This window comes from Neofelis nebulosa, chromosome 3 (genome assembly GCF_028018385.1).
Source record: "Neofelis nebulosa isolate mNeoNeb1 chromosome 3, mNeoNeb1.pri, whole genome shotgun sequence".
In the NCBI taxonomy this organism is placed as follows: Eukaryota; Metazoa; Chordata; class Mammalia; order Carnivora; family Felidae; genus Neofelis; species Neofelis nebulosa.
In genome coordinates, this window is record NC_080784.1 from 82,753,196 (window position 1) to 82,771,133 (window position 17,938).

Sequence of the window (17,938 nt, forward strand, 5' to 3'; positions counted from 1 at the left end):
TGGCTCAGTTGGTTGAGCCTCCAGCTTTGGCTCAGGTCATGATCTCGCAGTCTGTGAGTTCGAGCCTCACGTCGGGCTCTGTGCTGACAGCTCAGAGCCTGGAGCCTGCCTCAGATTCTGTGTCTCCCTCTCTCTCTGACCCTCCCCCGTTCATGCTCTGTCTCTCTCTGTCTCAAAAATAAATAAACATTAAAAAAAAAAGATTCATTCAGTCATTCATATATTCAACACATGTATACCATATACACTGGTTATGTGTCAGGCAGTGCTAATGCTGCAGATACAGAAGTAAATCATGTAGAAACCCTTCCCCTCAGTGACTCACATTCTCATAGAGAAGAGAGACCAGGGAACACATTTATCGAGTGCTGCTGCATATTGGACTCACTGGCTGCTTTATATGAGAAAGATATATGTAATATAGAAGATATGCAAACAAATAATATAATAGGTAAAGTGGTGCAATGAAAGTATTCATAAAGGTGCTTTGGGACAGAGAAGAGGAAATGACTAATTCTGCCTGGGGAATTGAGGAAGGCTTTACCAAGGAGATGAAACCTGATAGGGCTTGAAAATGAGCCCGACTGCTGTGCAGAAGAAGGGCTGGGATGGGGAATAGCTTCTGATGCAGGTGCACTTGATTCAAAAGCATTGACGACTTAAAAGGGACTGGTTAGTTTTCTAAAAGGGCACGTAGCTCAATCTGCCAAATGCTTGGGTGGTTGGGAGTGACGTGGGGAGCTGAAGGTGAAAGGTGGTTGGAGAAGGATTGCAAGGGTTGTGAAGCTCTTCAGAAGGCACATGAAGGAGTCTGGCCTGGAGGGGCCATTGCAGTCCAGGACAAGACGGATCAGATCTGTGCCTCCAAAAGACCATTTTGGAACCAGTGACGGGGGACGAGTGGAATAGAGAGACTGTTCGGGAGGCTTTGCAACAATCCCGGTGAGAGATGATAACTCCGTTCAGGCAGTGCGGTCCCAGAAAGATCTTTGAGATCTTTGTTGGTTTGTTTCCAAAGTTTTTTTTTTAAACAAATCAAATAATAGAAACATTTTTCATAAAAATATATCAAACGTAGCTTCCACGGTGTTGTCCACACACACACACAAATTGGAACATGAAATCTTTTTGTTAAACCTATAGCCTGTGGGGGCACCTGGGTGGCTCAGTCGGTTAAGCATCCGACTTCAGCTCAGGTCATGATCTCAGGCTTGGTGGGTTCGAGCCCTGCATCGGGCTCTGTGCTGACAGCTTGGAGCCTGGAGCCTGCTTCACATTCTGTGTCTCCCACTCTCTGACACTCCCCTGTTCATGCTCTGTCTTTCTCTGTCTCAAAAATAAATAAACATTTAAAAAAATTAAAATAAAAAATAAACCTGTGGCCTGTGACCACAAGGACAGCCCAATTCATTCGGGCCCCACGACAGCGAGAAAGCACGGTGTCTGAGTCTATGAATCGCAAAGCTTGCCCACCGTCCTCACAGTGTTCTCCCTAATGTAGGGTTACAGTCACTATTGCTAATTCATAGAGGCTAGGACAGGCCTGTATATCAGGTTTTATAAATATTTCTTTATGTATATTTCTTTTATAAAATATTTATTAAATAAATTTAATGATTTTAAAATATTTTTGGTAATGGTCGATCATCAAGAACAGACAGAAGGTGCTGCCTGATCGGGCATTCCCCTCGAGAGCCTGTGGCCGCAGTTGATAACTGCCAGTGGCAATGGGGGCCAGTCGTGCTTCAGAGAGGCAGGCCATGGACATTTTCATGGCACTTGCTAGGTGCCCATCACATTCAGATCTCAGTCTAGAAGTAGATGGACAGTTTTTGGTGACCGACTAGATGTGCCGAAAGAGAGGGAAGGAGGGAGGAATCAAAAAAGATTCTGCAGTTTCTCAGGTAGCATTTGAATGGCACCATGCACAGGACACGTGCAAGAACGCAGCATCCGCTGAGCTCCCTTTCGGCTTCATGGCAGTTCTGTGAGGAGAGGAGCAGGCCCATTACCTTAGTGCTTCTTGTGTCAAAACAATGCTCCCCTTCACACTGCCCTCCACTCCCCAGCCTCACCCAGCTGTGATTTCCAAGTTGTGTTCAGGGCCAGCTGCAAAGGGCCTGTGGTTGCCTTGTTCCTGCCTGTAAAATGAAAATGCGTGGCGCCTGTAAATGCAGACAGCAGTGGGGCGCCTGGGTGGCTCGGTCCGTTATGCGTCCGACCTCCGCTCAGGTTGTGATCGCGCAGTTCTTGAGTTCAGACCCCGCGTCGGGCTCTGTGCTGACAGCTCGGAGCCTGGAGCCCGCTTCAGATTCTGTGTCTCCCTGTCTCTCTGCCCCTCTTCCACTAGTGCTCTGTCTCCCTCTCTCTCTCAAAAATAAAATAAATATTAAAAAACAACAACAACACTGTGGGGAAGTTGTCTTTCAACTAACATCTTAAAATAAACTAAATGCAGACAGCAAGCGAGCAGGGAAAGCAGGTGATCCCTATTCAAGGCCTAGGGTACCAGAGATGGACGGCTTCTGACGGCTCTGGCTGCTTCACCGTGACTGTGGGGTTTTTTTTCCTGCTTGGCTGAAGCAAGTATTCATAGTTTTAATAGTTTTCTAAGGCCAGTGGAAGAAATTGGGCTTCATATGATGCTCAGCTTCTCGAGTGTGTGACTAATACTTAAAAGACTCATTAAGAGACTTCTTTAGTTTTAATTGCATCTCCTTGTTTGGTATGTGACCCAATTAATTCATTCTTGTTGTGAAGGTATTCGAAGACCCTGTACCCTCTTGACCTCTTCTTATAATTATTACTGTTGCCCTCCTTCGAAGCACCATTTTGATTACATACTTAAAAGGAGCTACTGAAATACCCTCTCAGCGCTGTGTGGCTGAAATGCCCACTGCTTGGGCTCAAGGACAGTCATCTGAGAGTGGTTCTTGTGTCCTCAACAGCTCAGTGGCCAGCACCTCCCTTTTCACCTTCCCTCCCCCCCACAATTCCACCCCCTCCCCCCAGAGGGTTTTAGTGGCACCTCCCTGCTTTAATAAGACTAGCTGTTCTCCCTGAGGCCCCAAAAGCTGTGTTTTCGCAAACACAGATAAATCAATAAATGTGCCTTATCAGTGTTGGGATTGCTGGCAGGTGCCTCAGAGCAAACGTGACTGTGATTCCACCTCATCCCCTCCCCCTCCCCCGGACACACACTCGTGTTTGTTTCTTCTTTTCCTTAGATTCCACTATCTGACAGATCTGCACTCAAACAAAAACCGATCCTGCTGACTCACCCAAATACAGGTGGAAGCCCATATTCGGGAAGCAGTTTTAACCAAATTGTGTGAAATAAAGTCCTTTCTTCTGATGTCTCTCTGTCCGGTGGTCTGAGCATTTTCATCTGCACGGATCTTACAAAAAAGTTCTCTCTGCCATTTAATTGTCACCACTTGGTATCCAGTTCTATAAAGTAATACTTTAAAAAGTAATGCTTTAAAAAGGTTCACGATAGGGGCGCCTGGGTGGCGCAGTCGGTTAAGCGTCCGACTTCAGCCAGGTCACGATCTCGCGCTCCGTGAGTTCGAGCCCCGCGTCAGGCTCTGGGCTGATGGCTCGGAGCCTGGAGCCTGCTTCCGATTCTGTGTCTCCCTCTCTCTCTGCCCCTCCCCCGTTCATGCTCTGTCTCTCTCTGTCCCAAAAATAAATAAAAAATGTTGAAAAAAAAATTTAAAAAAAAAAAAAAAAAAAAAAAAAAAAAAAAAGGTTCACGATAATTTACTGAGGTAGTGGACAAGACACCAACTACGTAAATTGTCTTGTTCTTCAGAGTGAGGCCTAAGAAAAGCATTCTCGTTGACTCGTCCCCTTCACTCTTTAGTATTCTGTCGCCTGGCTCCTTTTATTACTGTAGAAATAATGCTTGTACAAACCATTACAGTTCAGGGAGAAGAAACGTGGATGAAAAAATCAGACGTACTCCTATGGATGATGATGGGAAAGTGAAACCTTTTTTTTTTTTTTTAAGAGGACCAGAGGATGTATTGGTGTCCACACATCTCAGTCATGACTGTGAAGTATGTGCAGATAACCGGCGATCTCACCATTTTTCCTAATAGGATGAGATCTTTGGGGAAACACTAGTGGTACATTACTGCCTTAGGGAATTTTATGTGGAGTAGTGTCTGAGTCCATTTGGGCTGCTGTAACAAAATCCCTCAGGCAGGCTAGCTTATAATAACGACAGAAATGTACTGTTCACACTTCCACAGTCCAGACGTCTGAAACCAGGGGCCAGCATGGTTGAGTAAGGGCCCGGACTGCCCACTTCTCGCTGTGTCTTCACAAGGCGAAACAGGCAAGAGAGTTCTCTGGGGTCTCTTTTATAAAGAGCACTAATCCCATTCCTGAGGCTCCACCCTCATGACGCAGTCAGCTCCTGGGGGTGATACCTCCCAATACCATCACCTTGGGCTCTAGGATCCCAACATATGAATGGGGGGAGGGCGTGACACAAACATTAGACCACAGCAAATAGTGTGCAGTTGTCATCACTGAGCCTGTGAAACATGAAGTTCCTCATGAAGGGCTTTACACAACCCAGAACGCAGGGCAAAACCTTTCTTCATAAAGAACAGTGAACGTGTATGTCCTTTCAAGGGATCCAACCATTCGTTTTCACATCAGAATCTGAGATTCTTTACTTACCGTCAGATTCTTACCAATTCAGTTAGAATCGGAGATTGTTTACTTACCGTCTTGTGGCAAGAGTGTACATGTCTGGAGTTCTAACGTGCAACTCAACTAGTCACTCAGCAAATATTGTGTACCAACTGTATACTGGGCGTAGCGCTAAACCATGCTGTCAACCCACTGGAGGGTCTGGTTGGCTGACCTTTAATGATAGGGAGGGAAAACACCAGAGAGTTGACTAGAAGTGGCATCCATTTGCTACCACAACTTTCAGGAATAGCCTTCTTAGAAACAAGAAGTGAGCATGAAGGCCAGAGGTTAACTGGGACTTCTCTGCAGTTATCAGCCACGCTGTTCAGAAGGAATCCCCTGCTAACGTCCTGCTGGATATTGACTAAAATGCAGCTTGTTCACGATGCCTTGTCTATCCCTCATGATGCTTTGCTCTTTTGGCCCAGAAACAGAAAAGATAGTACTAGAGGCAGGAAACGGATTGCCATCCTGGAAATTCAATGACCAGCTTTTTCCCTGTGATGTGTGTGGGAAAGTGTTTGGCCGACAGCAGACGTTGTCCCGACATCTCTCGCTGCACACAGGTGAGTCAAGGCCTTGCTCCTAGGCCGTCTGCACTCTGGATCACCAGCCTCTCTACTGTCAAGAAGCTGACTTTGTCTAAGACAATTCTCACTGGAAGTGGTGGAAATGTTTTTATCCTGACCCTTCAAACCATTTTAGCTGGCATGTTCAAAGAGGCCCCGGAAAGGGTTTTTATTTGTATTGAAAGTAGGCTTGGTGAGAAAAGATACACATGTAAGTGTATCCAGGTAAGGTTCCTGAATTCTGAGAAATGCATTGCTCTCACCTGGAGGGTGCAGGCGATGGGGGCTGCACCCACGTTACTGGTTCCATCTTTTTGTGGGAAATGGGAGCAGCAGAGGGACAGAGCAGCTTGTGGAGAAACAGTTGCTATCTTTATCTTCATATAATAGTAGAGAAATGTGGTTGGTTCTGCGCATTGCAAAAGGGACGGCAACCAAATTAAGAAAGGATAAAGGAGGAATAAATAGTAACTTAATCAATTTGGCAAGAATAAGTTCCTTTGCCCCCAAAAGGAAGGGCTGTATTTTATCTGTATGGCCGGGTTCCTCCCCTGGCCCCACCAAGCCCCAGGCCACCGGCAGGACAGATGTGGGGACCATCTACAGTAACAATGATGATGGTTTGCATTTGGTTGGGGAAGAACTTTTTTCCTCGTTCTCTGCTGTGAAGTGGTAAGACAGGTATTTTTTAAGGGCAAGCCCAGTGAGACAAAGTAAGAAGTAAGGATGGAAAATGAGTTTGCTCTTTGCTTTTTTCCACTATCGTCCATTCCCTTTATCTGCACAATGAAAGCCAGCCTGCTCCTTCTACTATAATTTGCTTGATTAATCGAATGAATTCAGAATGCTACTCTGGAAAGAGTCCTGAAACATTGTCATTTTTAGGAGAGGGTTTTCATTAAGAAATTAATTGCAGCTTTTAGTTCTATTTATGTAAAATGAACATCTCCCATCATATTACTTCACATGAGTCATTTTTCTCCCCCTTTAATTTCATGAGTTTTTATTTCTTGGCTGACCCAGGCCTGGAGCTTAGGGAACATGATGGGGCTTCTCTTACACCAGACCCAGGAATCCTGTGCTCCACTCCCCTTTCCCCACCTAAGCACCCACCCTCGGCTGACGCATGGCAGGTGTGCACACACACACACACACACACACACACACATTCATTTAGCCCCTGCGGGGCTCCCCATATCAGGAAGAGGGACCTGTGGGTGTCTAGGAAAAAACAGATGGTCCAGCTGCCCTGGGACTTTCTTCTAAGTACTGATACAGCAGTGACCTCCCGGATGAAGACTTTTAGATATTTATAATTCCAAGGTGTTCCCTTTGTCCCCATTTGAAATGAGATCTGAACCTTTCTTGCCATGACAGCTCTAAGTGGTCTCCTGCAGGTGTTGGGTTTTCATTTTTGAGAGCAGTTTGGGTTTTTTTCCCTGTTCCTTCTCCCCAGAGGAAAGAAAATACAAATGCCACTTGTGCCCCTATGCTGCTAAGTGCCGTGCGAACCTGAACCAGCACCTGACCGTCCATTCGGTGAAGCTGGTGAGTACGGACACTGAGGACATTGTCAGCGCCGTCACCTCTGAAGGCAGTGATGGGAAGAAGCACCCTTATTATTACAGGTGAGCTGTGAGTGGAACTGGCCCAGCCTTCCCCAACTTTCTAAAACACTCCCCACCCGGGTGCTAGGGCATATGTGATGAGGTACCTCTTAGTCATAGTGCTGACCTTCATTTTAATACTTGCTTTGTTTACACTGGACCCACCAGCCACGCTGACTCCTCTCTTGGCTTGGATGGCCCTGGTAGAATTAATTGAAAGGGAAATGGTCTTGGAGGTAGCTCTCTGGGGTGGAGCTCCAGGGAGTGACAGGGCTCCGGGGATTATTAGCTTCTCGATTTGTGCAGCTGGAAAGCTCCCAACCTTTGTAACTGAGCACCTTGCTACTTCCTGAGAACCGTCCTAAGGAGAAAAAGACCAGAGAAAATAAATCTGAGGACTCTGAGGAAATAGCCTTGAAGGCATTGCATATTTGCCCCTGGTTGTATTGTCTTCAGTGCCTGGAATTTCATGTTTCCCTTTCATATTTGACCATGAATCAATATTTGGTTTGGTTGCAGTGAAATCCCAAGTCTCAGAATTGTGCCCAAGAGGTATACCATACAGATTGGTGGACACTTGCTTTTGCACAAAATATCTCCATGGACGGTGACTTCTATCAGCAGTTGTCACAGACAGGAATTGCTCCTGCTGGCAGTGTGATCTGATGACCTGCATGTGCCTTCCTTCCTACACGGAAGGTTTCCAGAGCCAGAGAGAGGCTCGCTGGGCATGCGGGGTACTCTGAATTGATCAGTGTATCCACACCGCTAATATCTTGGCAAGGCTGCACCACATCTCTTTGCCCACAGGAATCAGTAAGGTGATGTGCGGCATCTGGAACCTGTAATTTTTAATTAACTGTATGATTATTCAGCATCATTATAGCATGTATGGGATTGTTACATTATGCTGACACTTAATCCATTTGGCACAGTGACCACTTCAGAGGCATCCCAGAAAGCAGAAGAATTTTCTTTTTTTTTTTTTTAATTTTTTTTGGTAATGTTTATTTTTGAGAGACAGAAAGAGACAGAGCGTGAGCAGGGGAAGGGCAGAGAGAGGGAGGGAGACACAGAATCCGAAGCAGGCTCCAGGCTCCGAGCTGTCAGCACAGAGCCCCACGCGGGGCTCAAACCCCTGAACCGTGAGATCGTGACCTGAGCCAAAGACGGACGCTTAACCGACTGAGCCACCCAGGTGCCCCAAGTAGAATAATTTTCTAATGCAAAACCTTTTGGTGGGAAGAAAAGCATGTGTCAAAGTCCAGTTTTCTGAGTGTGCCACAAAGTATCACTCTTCTCTCTCCCCTTCTTTTCTTTCGTCCCCTCATACAGCTGTCACGTGTGTGGATTTGAGACCGAGCTCAATGTCCAGTTTGTCAGCCACATGTCACTCCACGTGGACAAGGAGCAATGGATGTTTTCCATCTGCTGCACCGCCTGTGACTTTGTCACCATGGAGGAAGCAGAGATAAAGGCTCACATTGGCACCAAGCACACAGGTGACCATCTCTGTCGGTCCTTCTCTCCTCCATCCCCCAACCTGCCAGCATGCATGCCCACCTGGCAGAAGCGTCCTCATCACCCTGCGACACTGACATTCCCTTCCTCAGAAGGGAGGACTTTCCCAGGGTCTCGGAGCCACGGTGCCCTGTGGCCATCCTGCCATTGCCTGGCACAGCTTGGGCCTCGCTGATCTGAAAGACCCACACGTTCAGATGCAGTTGTGAGGTGCTGAGCCACTGGCTTGTCCTCACCCTGGGTGTCGTCATCCTGGGTAGCAGCCGTCGGGCTCTCGTGATGCCCTTCCCCTTGTGTCTTCACATGCTGGATCTCATTTAAGCCCCGTAGGCCTCTGAGGCCGATGCTACTGTTCCTGTGCTATAGGGGTGGGGAAACGGAGGCTTCACAGAGGTGAGGCATTCTGTCCAAAGTCAGCAATTAGGATGTGCCTCCAGAAGCTTGGGCCAGAACAGTTTCCATTCTAGTCCATTCTCACTGCTGTTCTGACAGGTCCGAGCAGCCCTTGGCAGAGGTTTGAACCTTTGTGGTTCTCTGTGCCAGGACACTGTGTGCACGTACTTTAACAGGCTCTGCTCCTGTCCTGTGAAACTCCAGCCCTGACACATATCAGGTCTGCTTGGGGAGGGGGGCGGGGCAGAAAACCGGATTCTCCCCAAACAGCCTGATCGCTCTCCAGGCTGTGTGTGGCCAAGACTTTGCCAGTGTTCTCCTTCCATTTAAGGCTCTTGCCATTCTTAACGGTGTTAACATTTTGAATCCACCATGCAATTATCCTCTCACAAGTGATGGTTACAAATGACACCAGCGTGGAGTCATTAAATGAGAATGAGGAAGAGCCTCCCCCACCCTGCGTTGTGTGGTGCTTACAGATTACGAGCTGATGTTGCCAACTGCCAACGCTGGGTGTTGGGTCAGCCCCTCACATCGTTGGCCCTTGAAGGATTTGAGAAGGGGAAGTTCCTGACAGTTGTGCTGACGATGTGCTCAGCCGAGACGGATCTCTCTTTGCTTTACCGGCCGCTTTGGTTCCAGGGTGCCAACAGCAATAAAAGCTTGCTTTTATCATAAGTTGAGAAGCTATGACTTGGAGGTCTGCAGAGAGCCATTATGCCGGGTGAGAAGGTGCCATTTCTACCGTTGGTTGTCTCGCTATAACCACATTAGCACCATGGGCAGCAGGTGAGCTGGGAAGCCCATGTCAAAGACAAATTAAATTCAGCATCTCGGGAGTGCCAGTGGAGGGAAAGGCCAAACTCTCTTCCATTTCCGCTGGCTTTTCAGATATTCCCCCCGCCCCCGTTTCTGTTACTCTCCCATTCTTCTAACCCTCTGCACCCCAAGGATGCCTAAACCCAGTCGAGAACCTTCCTCCTCCCTCCCCAGGCCACAGCCCCTCTGCCACCACCCTACCTCAAGGAAGCTGTAGAAACCATAGAAACCAAAATGGCTGGAAAGCCGTTGGATTTAGTCACTTAATTGTCATTGGTGGAAACTTCACATTGACAAGTAACCAATGCAAACACACTCATTGCCACAGGGAACACAGAGATCTTGTTCCCTCTGAGGTGGTAGGGCTCCTTGTCTACCTGCAAAGAATATTCTTGTTTGTTGGCACAGAGAGCCAGAAAGAAATGCATTAAAGAAGTTGTTTTTTTAATACAGTAGAAGCCTGTAACACTGCTGCTATTAGGGAATAAGGTTATAACCTATTTTATAGTTTTGGGGTTTTTTTGTTTTTTTTTTTTTTAGCCAGGGAGACAGTTTTTTTTGTTTGTTTGTTTTTTAAGGGCCAAATAGTGAATATTTTAGGCTTTCAGGCCATACGGTTTCTGTCGCTATATTCAGCTCTACCATTGGAATCTGAAAGTAGCCGAGACAATACACAATTGAGCAGGCCTGGCAGTGTCCCAATAAAACTTTATTTACAAAAGCGGGAGGCTAGATTTGGCCAAAGGACTATAATTTGCTGACCCTTTTTATAAGCTAATGGTTCCACAGTGAGGGTTTCTTGCATCTAGTTGCTGTTTTGAAGTGTTTGAATTTGACCCAAGATATGTCCATCTAAATCTGCAAATTAATAAACTGTGTAATTACAAAGTTATGACATAGAGCAGTATATATACTATGTAATACATATTATACTATATATTCCTGAGAATAGGAAGCTTATCTAAGTTGCTGCTGTCTCCCAAGCACCTAGACCAGTGCCTGCACAGTGCAAGTGAGGAGTAAACTTTCATCCGGTGAATGAATATGTGTGCCCGAGCACGTCTACACACATTTGTGTGGTCTAAGCAAGAAAATTATTCAAACGTGCCCCTTACCGAACCCTGAGAGTCTACTGACTTATGCATATAATCCATGTGGAAGAAGGTACTTGGGATGGAGGAAAACACATTTTGAATTCTAGATTCTGGTTCTACACCCGATGTTACCATAAATAACGCTGCAAATGTAGGAACTCATTCAACTTCTCTGGGCCGTCCATTCCTTGACCTTTTGAATGTGCAGGAGATGTCCAGCAGGCATAAGACTCTCATTTTGTGGGCCTTGTCCTCTGATTTGATTTACCTGACATAGAAATGGACACCTTTTATTTCAGTACATTAAGAATTCCTCAATGCTTTCTTGTTACAGAAGTGAAGTGATCTCTGCAAGGGAAAAATATTCCCTCTGGTTGCTTTTGATTTCATCAATGCAAATTTTGCTGCAGTTTTTAAATGTTGCAGTAACAGCATGGAGGAATCTGAATAGCTCTTTGGAAAATACCACCATCAATACTTTACCCTCACACCGACACCAAAATAAATACCAGATGACTTACACAATCCCCTTAACAAATCAGCCCTAGAAAAGCTTGAAGGAAATAGAATGTTTATCAAACTTCCAGAGTGAGAAGGATTTGTGAAAGCTTAAGTGATACAAAAAATGGCAAAGGAAAAGAATCAAGAGATTTGATGGATAAAAATATCTTCTTCTATTTGCCAAAGCAAAGGAAAAGATGGGAAACAAAACCCAAAAACCAGCCTGAAATGACAGAGGCTATATATTTACTATACAGAGAATTGATATAAACTGGTAAGAAACACTTTAGGTCTCTAAGTGCAGAATTTACAAAGGGCATAAACAGTCCATACATAATAAAAGAAAGAAAGGCTAACCACTCCATCTAAGGAACCTCACTAGCCACCAGTTAAAACTCAAGTGTGGCTTATGTTTCATGTATCACGTGAGGAGCGTGTTTCACAGCGTCACCCACGATCGCCAGATGCTGCTGACACTGATGGCCATGACCCTATAGGGTGGGAGAACTTTTCAAAACTACTTAGGTAGTGTAGACCAAGAGGTTTGAAAATGCCTGCAGGTCAGTCATCTTTCTTCTGGGTTTCTGTCCCTAGGAGAAAAAAATCAAGCAGTGGAATATTAATTTTCACTTAAAATTTAATTTTAAGGAAATAAGTAATATAGGATAAGTCTACTCCAAGGATATATAATACTGTCATTTAAAACCATTAACTCATAATTATTTTCATAAATTTTTTGAGAGCCAACTATATGCCAGGTATATAAAACAGCATGGGAAAATACAAAGTGTTAATTATTGTTGTTAGTATTACTTATAAATATTATATGTTATATTTTATAATAATAATAATAATACATTTTTCTGTAATGCTTGCAATGAGCTAGGCATTGTTCTTAGTGCTTTATATATAAAAACCCATTTAACCCTCACAACACACGTATGAGGCTGCCGATATGATCCCCATTTTTATTTTTATTTTTTTTATGTTTTATTTTATTTTTTTTAACATTTATTCATTTTTGAGAGTGAGAGAGACAGAGCATGAGAAGGGGAGGGGCAGAGAGAGAGGGAAACACAGAATTGGAAGCAGGCCCCAGGCTCTGAGCCATCAGCCCAGAGCCCGACGCGGGGCTCGAACTCGCGGACTGCGAGATTGTGACCTGAGCCGAAGTCGGACGCTTAACCGACTGAGCCACCCAGGCGCCCCCGATCCCCATTTTTAAGATGAGATCATTGAGGCACTAAGTTAAATACCTTGTCTTAAGTCATTCAGCTTATTAATTGGAACAGGTGGCATTCAAACTCAGGTGTTCTGGATCTAAAGTCTTTATTCTTAACTACTTTGCAATTAACAGCAACGATTTTAATTTTTTTTTTTTAACGTTTATTTATTTTTGAGACAGAGAGAGACAGAGCATGAACAGGGGAGGAGCAGAGAGAGAGAGGGAGACACAGAATCTGAAACAGGCTCCAGGCTCTGAGCTGTCAGCACAGAGCCTGATGCGGGGCTCGAACTCACAGACCATGAGATCATGACCTGAGCCAGAGTCGGACACTTAACCGACCAAGCCACCCAGGTGCCCCTTAACAACAATGATTTTAAAATAGATATGCTTACTTCTAAAAAAAAAAAAGAAGTATGTCAAAAATGGTGTTTATATTGAGGTGGCAAGACAATTGGTCATTTTTTATGGTCGCAGTTTATCATTTTGTGTCATTTTAGATTATGAAATTGAGATTTTTTTAAAAAATTATTTAAAATTTTTCTTAACGTTTATTCATTTTTGAGAGACAGAGACAGAGGGTGAGCAGGGGAGGGACAGAGAGAGAGGGAAACACAGAATCCAAAGCAGGCTCCAGCTCTGAGCTGTTGGCACAGAGCCCACCACGGGGCTAGAACCCACAAACTGTGAAATCATGACCTAAGCTGAAGTCAGACGATTAACCAACTGAGCCACCCAGGCACCCCTAAAATATCGAGGTTTTTTTAAAGTTAACTTCAGCTGGCTCCTTACGTATGAGGTTGCATTGCCTGTGCAGAGACTCATTCACCAAGAATCCTTGTGCTGGGGCACCCAAGTGGCTCAGTTGGTTAAGCATCCAACTCTTGATTTCAGCTCAGGTCATGATCTCATGGTTCATGAGACTTAGCCCCACATCGGGCTCTGCACTAACAGCACAGAGCCTGCTTGGGATTCTTTCTCTCTTCCTCTCTCTGTGCTCTCTCTCTCTCAAAATAAATAAACTTAAAAAAAAAAAAAAGAATCTTTGTGCTGCTGAAAGTAAATGACCCCTTGGATGACAGCAAGCTGTGGACTGAGTTGACAAGGGCACCCCAGCTCACTCCCTACAGACAGAGCAAAGGGAGAGGAGGACTGAGAGCAGACGAAGCGGTGTGGGGTAGGGATTACAAGTTGAGCGGGCTGGGCCATTTCCCCATGCCGAATAGCAGAGTTGCTGTCATGACACCTGTGTATTTACACAGTGATTAATTTAGGCAGCTCTGCCCACTGCCTTAAGCCTGAAGGTACTTAAAGCTGTTGTTAAAGATGGTAACTGGGGCGCCTGGGTGGCGCAGTCGGTTAAGCGTCCGACTTCAGCCAGGTCACGATCTCGCGGTCCGTGAGTTCGAGCCCCGCGTCAGGCTCTGGGCTGATGGCTCGGAGCCTGGAGCCTGTTTCCGATTCTGTGTCTCCCTCTCTCTCTGCCCCTCCCCCGTTCATGCTCTGTCTCTGTCTGTCCCAAAAATAAATAAAAAAAAATAAAAAAAATAAATGTTTAAAAAAAAAGATGGTAATTAAAATCATATGTTTTCGTTCTAAAAACTAATTTAAAATAATCACTTGCAATATTCTGTGAATGAGACCCATCTTAGAGGGTGGATTTGGTGAAGCAATAGACTTAGGGCCCCCACTGAAAATATTCTGTTTGTCTACAAAATGTGACTAAACCTAGGTCACATAGTAGAGACCCCCAATGACGGGGCTGGCTTTCACATACCTTCCTTGTACCAAAAGAGGTCTATACTTTCAAGGCATATTCCATCCCTCTTTGGGGGTCCATGAATGAGGTCACATCATGTCTGTCCAGGAACCAAGTTCAGTTCTGCCAGGAACAAGACTTGGAAACACTGTAGGAGGGTAAATATTTTTTTCCTTCCTCTTTTTAAAACCTGTTTTTAATTGGACAAGTAATTTACGGCATTCTAGACAATTTTGAAAACCAAATAAAATAAAATAAACATAACACTAATAATTTCACACACTAGCTGTAACCACCATTACAGCTTTGCTTGCTTCTGGACTTCTTGTGCCTATATACGATATATGACTTATTTTTTAATCTTTTAACAAAGAAAGTTCGTTTCTAGAGTTTTCAATCACTAGATTACTGAAGCACAGTCTCCCTATATCACCTACTTTATCCTAAAATGATGGGGTTGTTTTGATTATGTTTGGGGAGAACTGACAGCTTAACAATATCAAATCTCCTAAACCATGAACAGTGTAGAGCCCTCCAGTTATTTGGGGGTTTATAATGTACATTGTTAATTTATTACAGTACACGTTTAAGTCATAAACCATTTCACGGGTAGTGTAAGAGTCTTACAATAACGTAGTTCTCTGTCCCCTCTCCTAGCCTTTATGCTTTTGCTGTCATACATTTACTTATATATATGTTATAAACTCTCTATTATATTATTTTTAACAAAATTACTTTTATGATCTCTCAAAGAGTTTTAAATAAGAAAAACTCACGTGGGTTCCAGCCTCGTGTCGGGCTCTGTGCTGACAGCTCAGAGCCTGGAGCCTGCTTCAGATTCTGTGTCTCCCTCTTTCTCTGCCCCTCCCCTGCTCACCCTCTGTCTCTGTCTCTCAAAAATGAATAAACGTTAAAAAAATTTTAATAAAAAATTTTTACCCCGATTTCATAATCTAAAATGACACAAAATGGTAAACTGAGGCCATTAAAATTACCAGTTGTCTTGCTGCCTCAGTACCAACTTACCCTCGTGGGTAAATGCATGCTCTTCATTCTTTTGTGTAGATCCGTTTTTACATTTGGTGTCATTTTCCTTCTACCTGAGAATTTCTTTTAACATTTTCTGTAATTCTAGTCTGCTGGTGATGAATTCTTTCTGCTTTTGGGGTGGGGAGGAAAGTTTCATTTTTGAAATATTTTTCACAGAGTACAAGATCTCAGATTGACAGGTGTTCCTTTCAGCACTTTAAAGATGGTGCCCCACTACTTCTCACTTGCATTGTTTCCAGTGAAAAATCTGCTGTCATCCTTATTTTTGTTCCTCTGCACATAATGTATCCTTCTTCCTCAGGCTGCCGGTAGGAGTTTTTCTTTATCACTAGTTGAACAATGGGATTATGATAGCCCTTGATATAGATTTCATCTTTTTTTTTTTGAGAGAGAAAGAGAGAGGGTTTTTTTTGTTTGTTTGTTTTTTTTTTTTTTTGAGAGAGAGGGAGAGAGAGGTGCACACGTGAGTGGAGGAGGGGCAGAGAGAATGGGAGAGAGGGAATCCCAAGCAGGCCCCACACCCAGTGTGGAGCCCAACATGAGACAAACCCAAAACCCTGGGATCATGACCTGAGCTGAAATCAAGAGTCAAGAGTTGGACACTTAACCGACTGTACCACCCCAGTTCCCCAATTTCTTCAGCTTTCTTATGCATAGGGTTCATTTTGCCTCTTGGATCTGTGGGTTTATGGTTTTTCTCAAGTTTGGAAAAGTTTTGGCCTTTTCAAATTTTTCTGCCCTTTCCACCCAATCAGGGACTCCAATTAAGCTTATATGAAGCTATCTGAAGGCATCCCACAATTCACTGATGTTCTTTTCATTTTTATGATTCTTTTCTCTCTCTGTTTCATTGCAGATAATTTCTATTGCTATTATCTTCAGGGTCCACTAATCTTTTCTTCTGCCATGTCTAGATTGCTGGTAACCCCATCCAGCATATTTCTCATCTCAGACGTTGTAATTTTTGTAAATTTCTCTCTAGAAATTTGATTTGGATCTTTTTTTTATATCTTTCACATCTCTATTTAACTTTTTTAATATTTGGAATGCAGTTATAGTAACTGTTCTTATGTCCTTGTCTGCGCATTTTAACAACTGTGTCAGTTCTAGGTCAGCTTTGACTGATTGATTACCCCATTTTAGGTTGCGTTTTCTTGTTTCTTGGCATGCCTGCTAATCTTTATTTGGATGTCAGATATTGTGATTTGCCTTGTTGGGTACTGGTTATTTTATATTCCTATAAACATTCTTGACCTTTGTTTTAGGGTGCAGTTAATTACTTGGAAACTATGATTCCTTTGTGTCTGGCTTTTGTGACTTGTCAGGCGGGTCTGGAGCAGTGGTCAACCTAGGGCTGATTACTACCCATTACTAAGAGATCTTCCTCAGTTTCCCACTGAGTGTCCTGGGAATTATGAGTTTCTCAAATTTAGCTAGTGGAAACAGCACTCACTGTTTTCTAAGCCTTTTTTCTCTCCAGCCTTGGGTAGTTTTCTCACACAGGTGCTTTGGTCCCTACTCTACTGAATACTCATGGGGGACCCTCTGTAGGTCTTTGAGTCCTTCCTCTGTGCTGCTCTCTCCCCTCTGGGAAACCTCCCCTCTCTAGACCCTGCTCTGTGAAGTCTAGCCATATTGATCTCCCCAGACCCTCAGTGCTGTTTCCTCAATTCAGTGAAACTGATGGGCACTGCAGCCTGGAGACTAAAGTCTCTTAAGGCAGGAAGTGGGCCACCTCTTTTCTTTCCTGCCTCTCAGGGATCACTCTTCAGTGCCTGGTGTTCAACGCTGTAAAAACGATTGTTTGAAAACAAAAACAAAAACTCTTGTTTGATATATTTTGTCTGGTTTTGTTCTAGTTTCAGTCGCGATGGTAAATCCAGTCCCTAACACTTCATCTTGAATGGAACCATTAGTCTCTTGACACTGGGTTTTAATGGCCCACTGACCGGTTCACTCCTGGTTTTGAGGGAGAGTCCAGTGCACTGATAAAGAGCATGGATCCTGGAGTAGGGCCAACCAAAATCTATGCTTTGCCACTTCCTAGCATGTGACTTAGGCCAAGTTGCCCTGACTGTGCCTCCCTTCCTTCATCTGTAAAATGGGGATGATAACCATTGTGCCTCATTGGATTTTTGAGAAGATACAATGAAATCATGCATTCAAAGCATGAGAGAGTTCCCAAGTACCACAAGTGTCATCACCATCGATGACGGAGACCTGAGATCCCAGTCGGTGCACTAGGAGAGCTCTAGAAGCCTCACTTTGTGTTTCCTGAATGATGATGCAGCCATGAAGCCCCATTCCCCCACCCCTAATTGCTGTTATTTCAGGGTTACCATCTCCTAAATAACAGACCTGGCTTTGGGGGTTTTGTTTGTGTTTTCAGGAGAAGACAGGAAGACCCCCAGTGAATCAAATAGCCCCTCTTCATCCTCCCTCTCAGCTCTGAGTGATTCAGCCAACAGCAAAGATGATTCAGACAGCTCTCAGAAAAACAAGAGTGGAAACAACGTGCTGGTGATCTCTGTTGTGCCTGGGAGCCAGCCCTCACTGAATAGTGAGGAAAAGCCAGAGAAAGGTAAGGGAGGAGGTTGTGGGCCTGCTCAGTCCTCCCCAGTCTGGGAGGATGACCCAGCCTTACAAATCAGCCCTTGAGGGGAGTGATGTTGGAAGATAGATGTTCGACCTGT

At 44.4% G+C, this 17,938-nt stretch overlaps 1 protein-coding gene across 10 annotated transcripts in view; it reads left to right on the forward strand.

Moving 5' to 3' along the window:
• Positions 1-17,938, forward strand: part of ZNF827 (zinc finger protein 827) — a 176,757-nt gene that overhangs the window by 150,851 nt on the left and 7,968 nt on the right. For all 10 annotated transcript variants that reach the window (XR_009259272.1, XR_009259273.1, XM_058721252.1 and 7 more), the window contains exons 9-12: positions 5,136-5,273; positions 6,733-6,904; positions 8,219-8,385; positions 17,635-17,826. Coding sequence is in view for 8 of the 10 variants with exons in the window: in XM_058721252.1 (XP_058577235.1) it covers positions 5,136-5,273; positions 6,733-6,904; positions 8,219-8,385; positions 17,635-17,826 (669 nt within the window). In the remaining 2 variants the exon portion in view is untranslated. The remainder of the gene's footprint in view (positions 1-5,135; positions 5,274-6,732; positions 6,905-8,218; positions 8,386-17,634; positions 17,827-17,938) is intronic.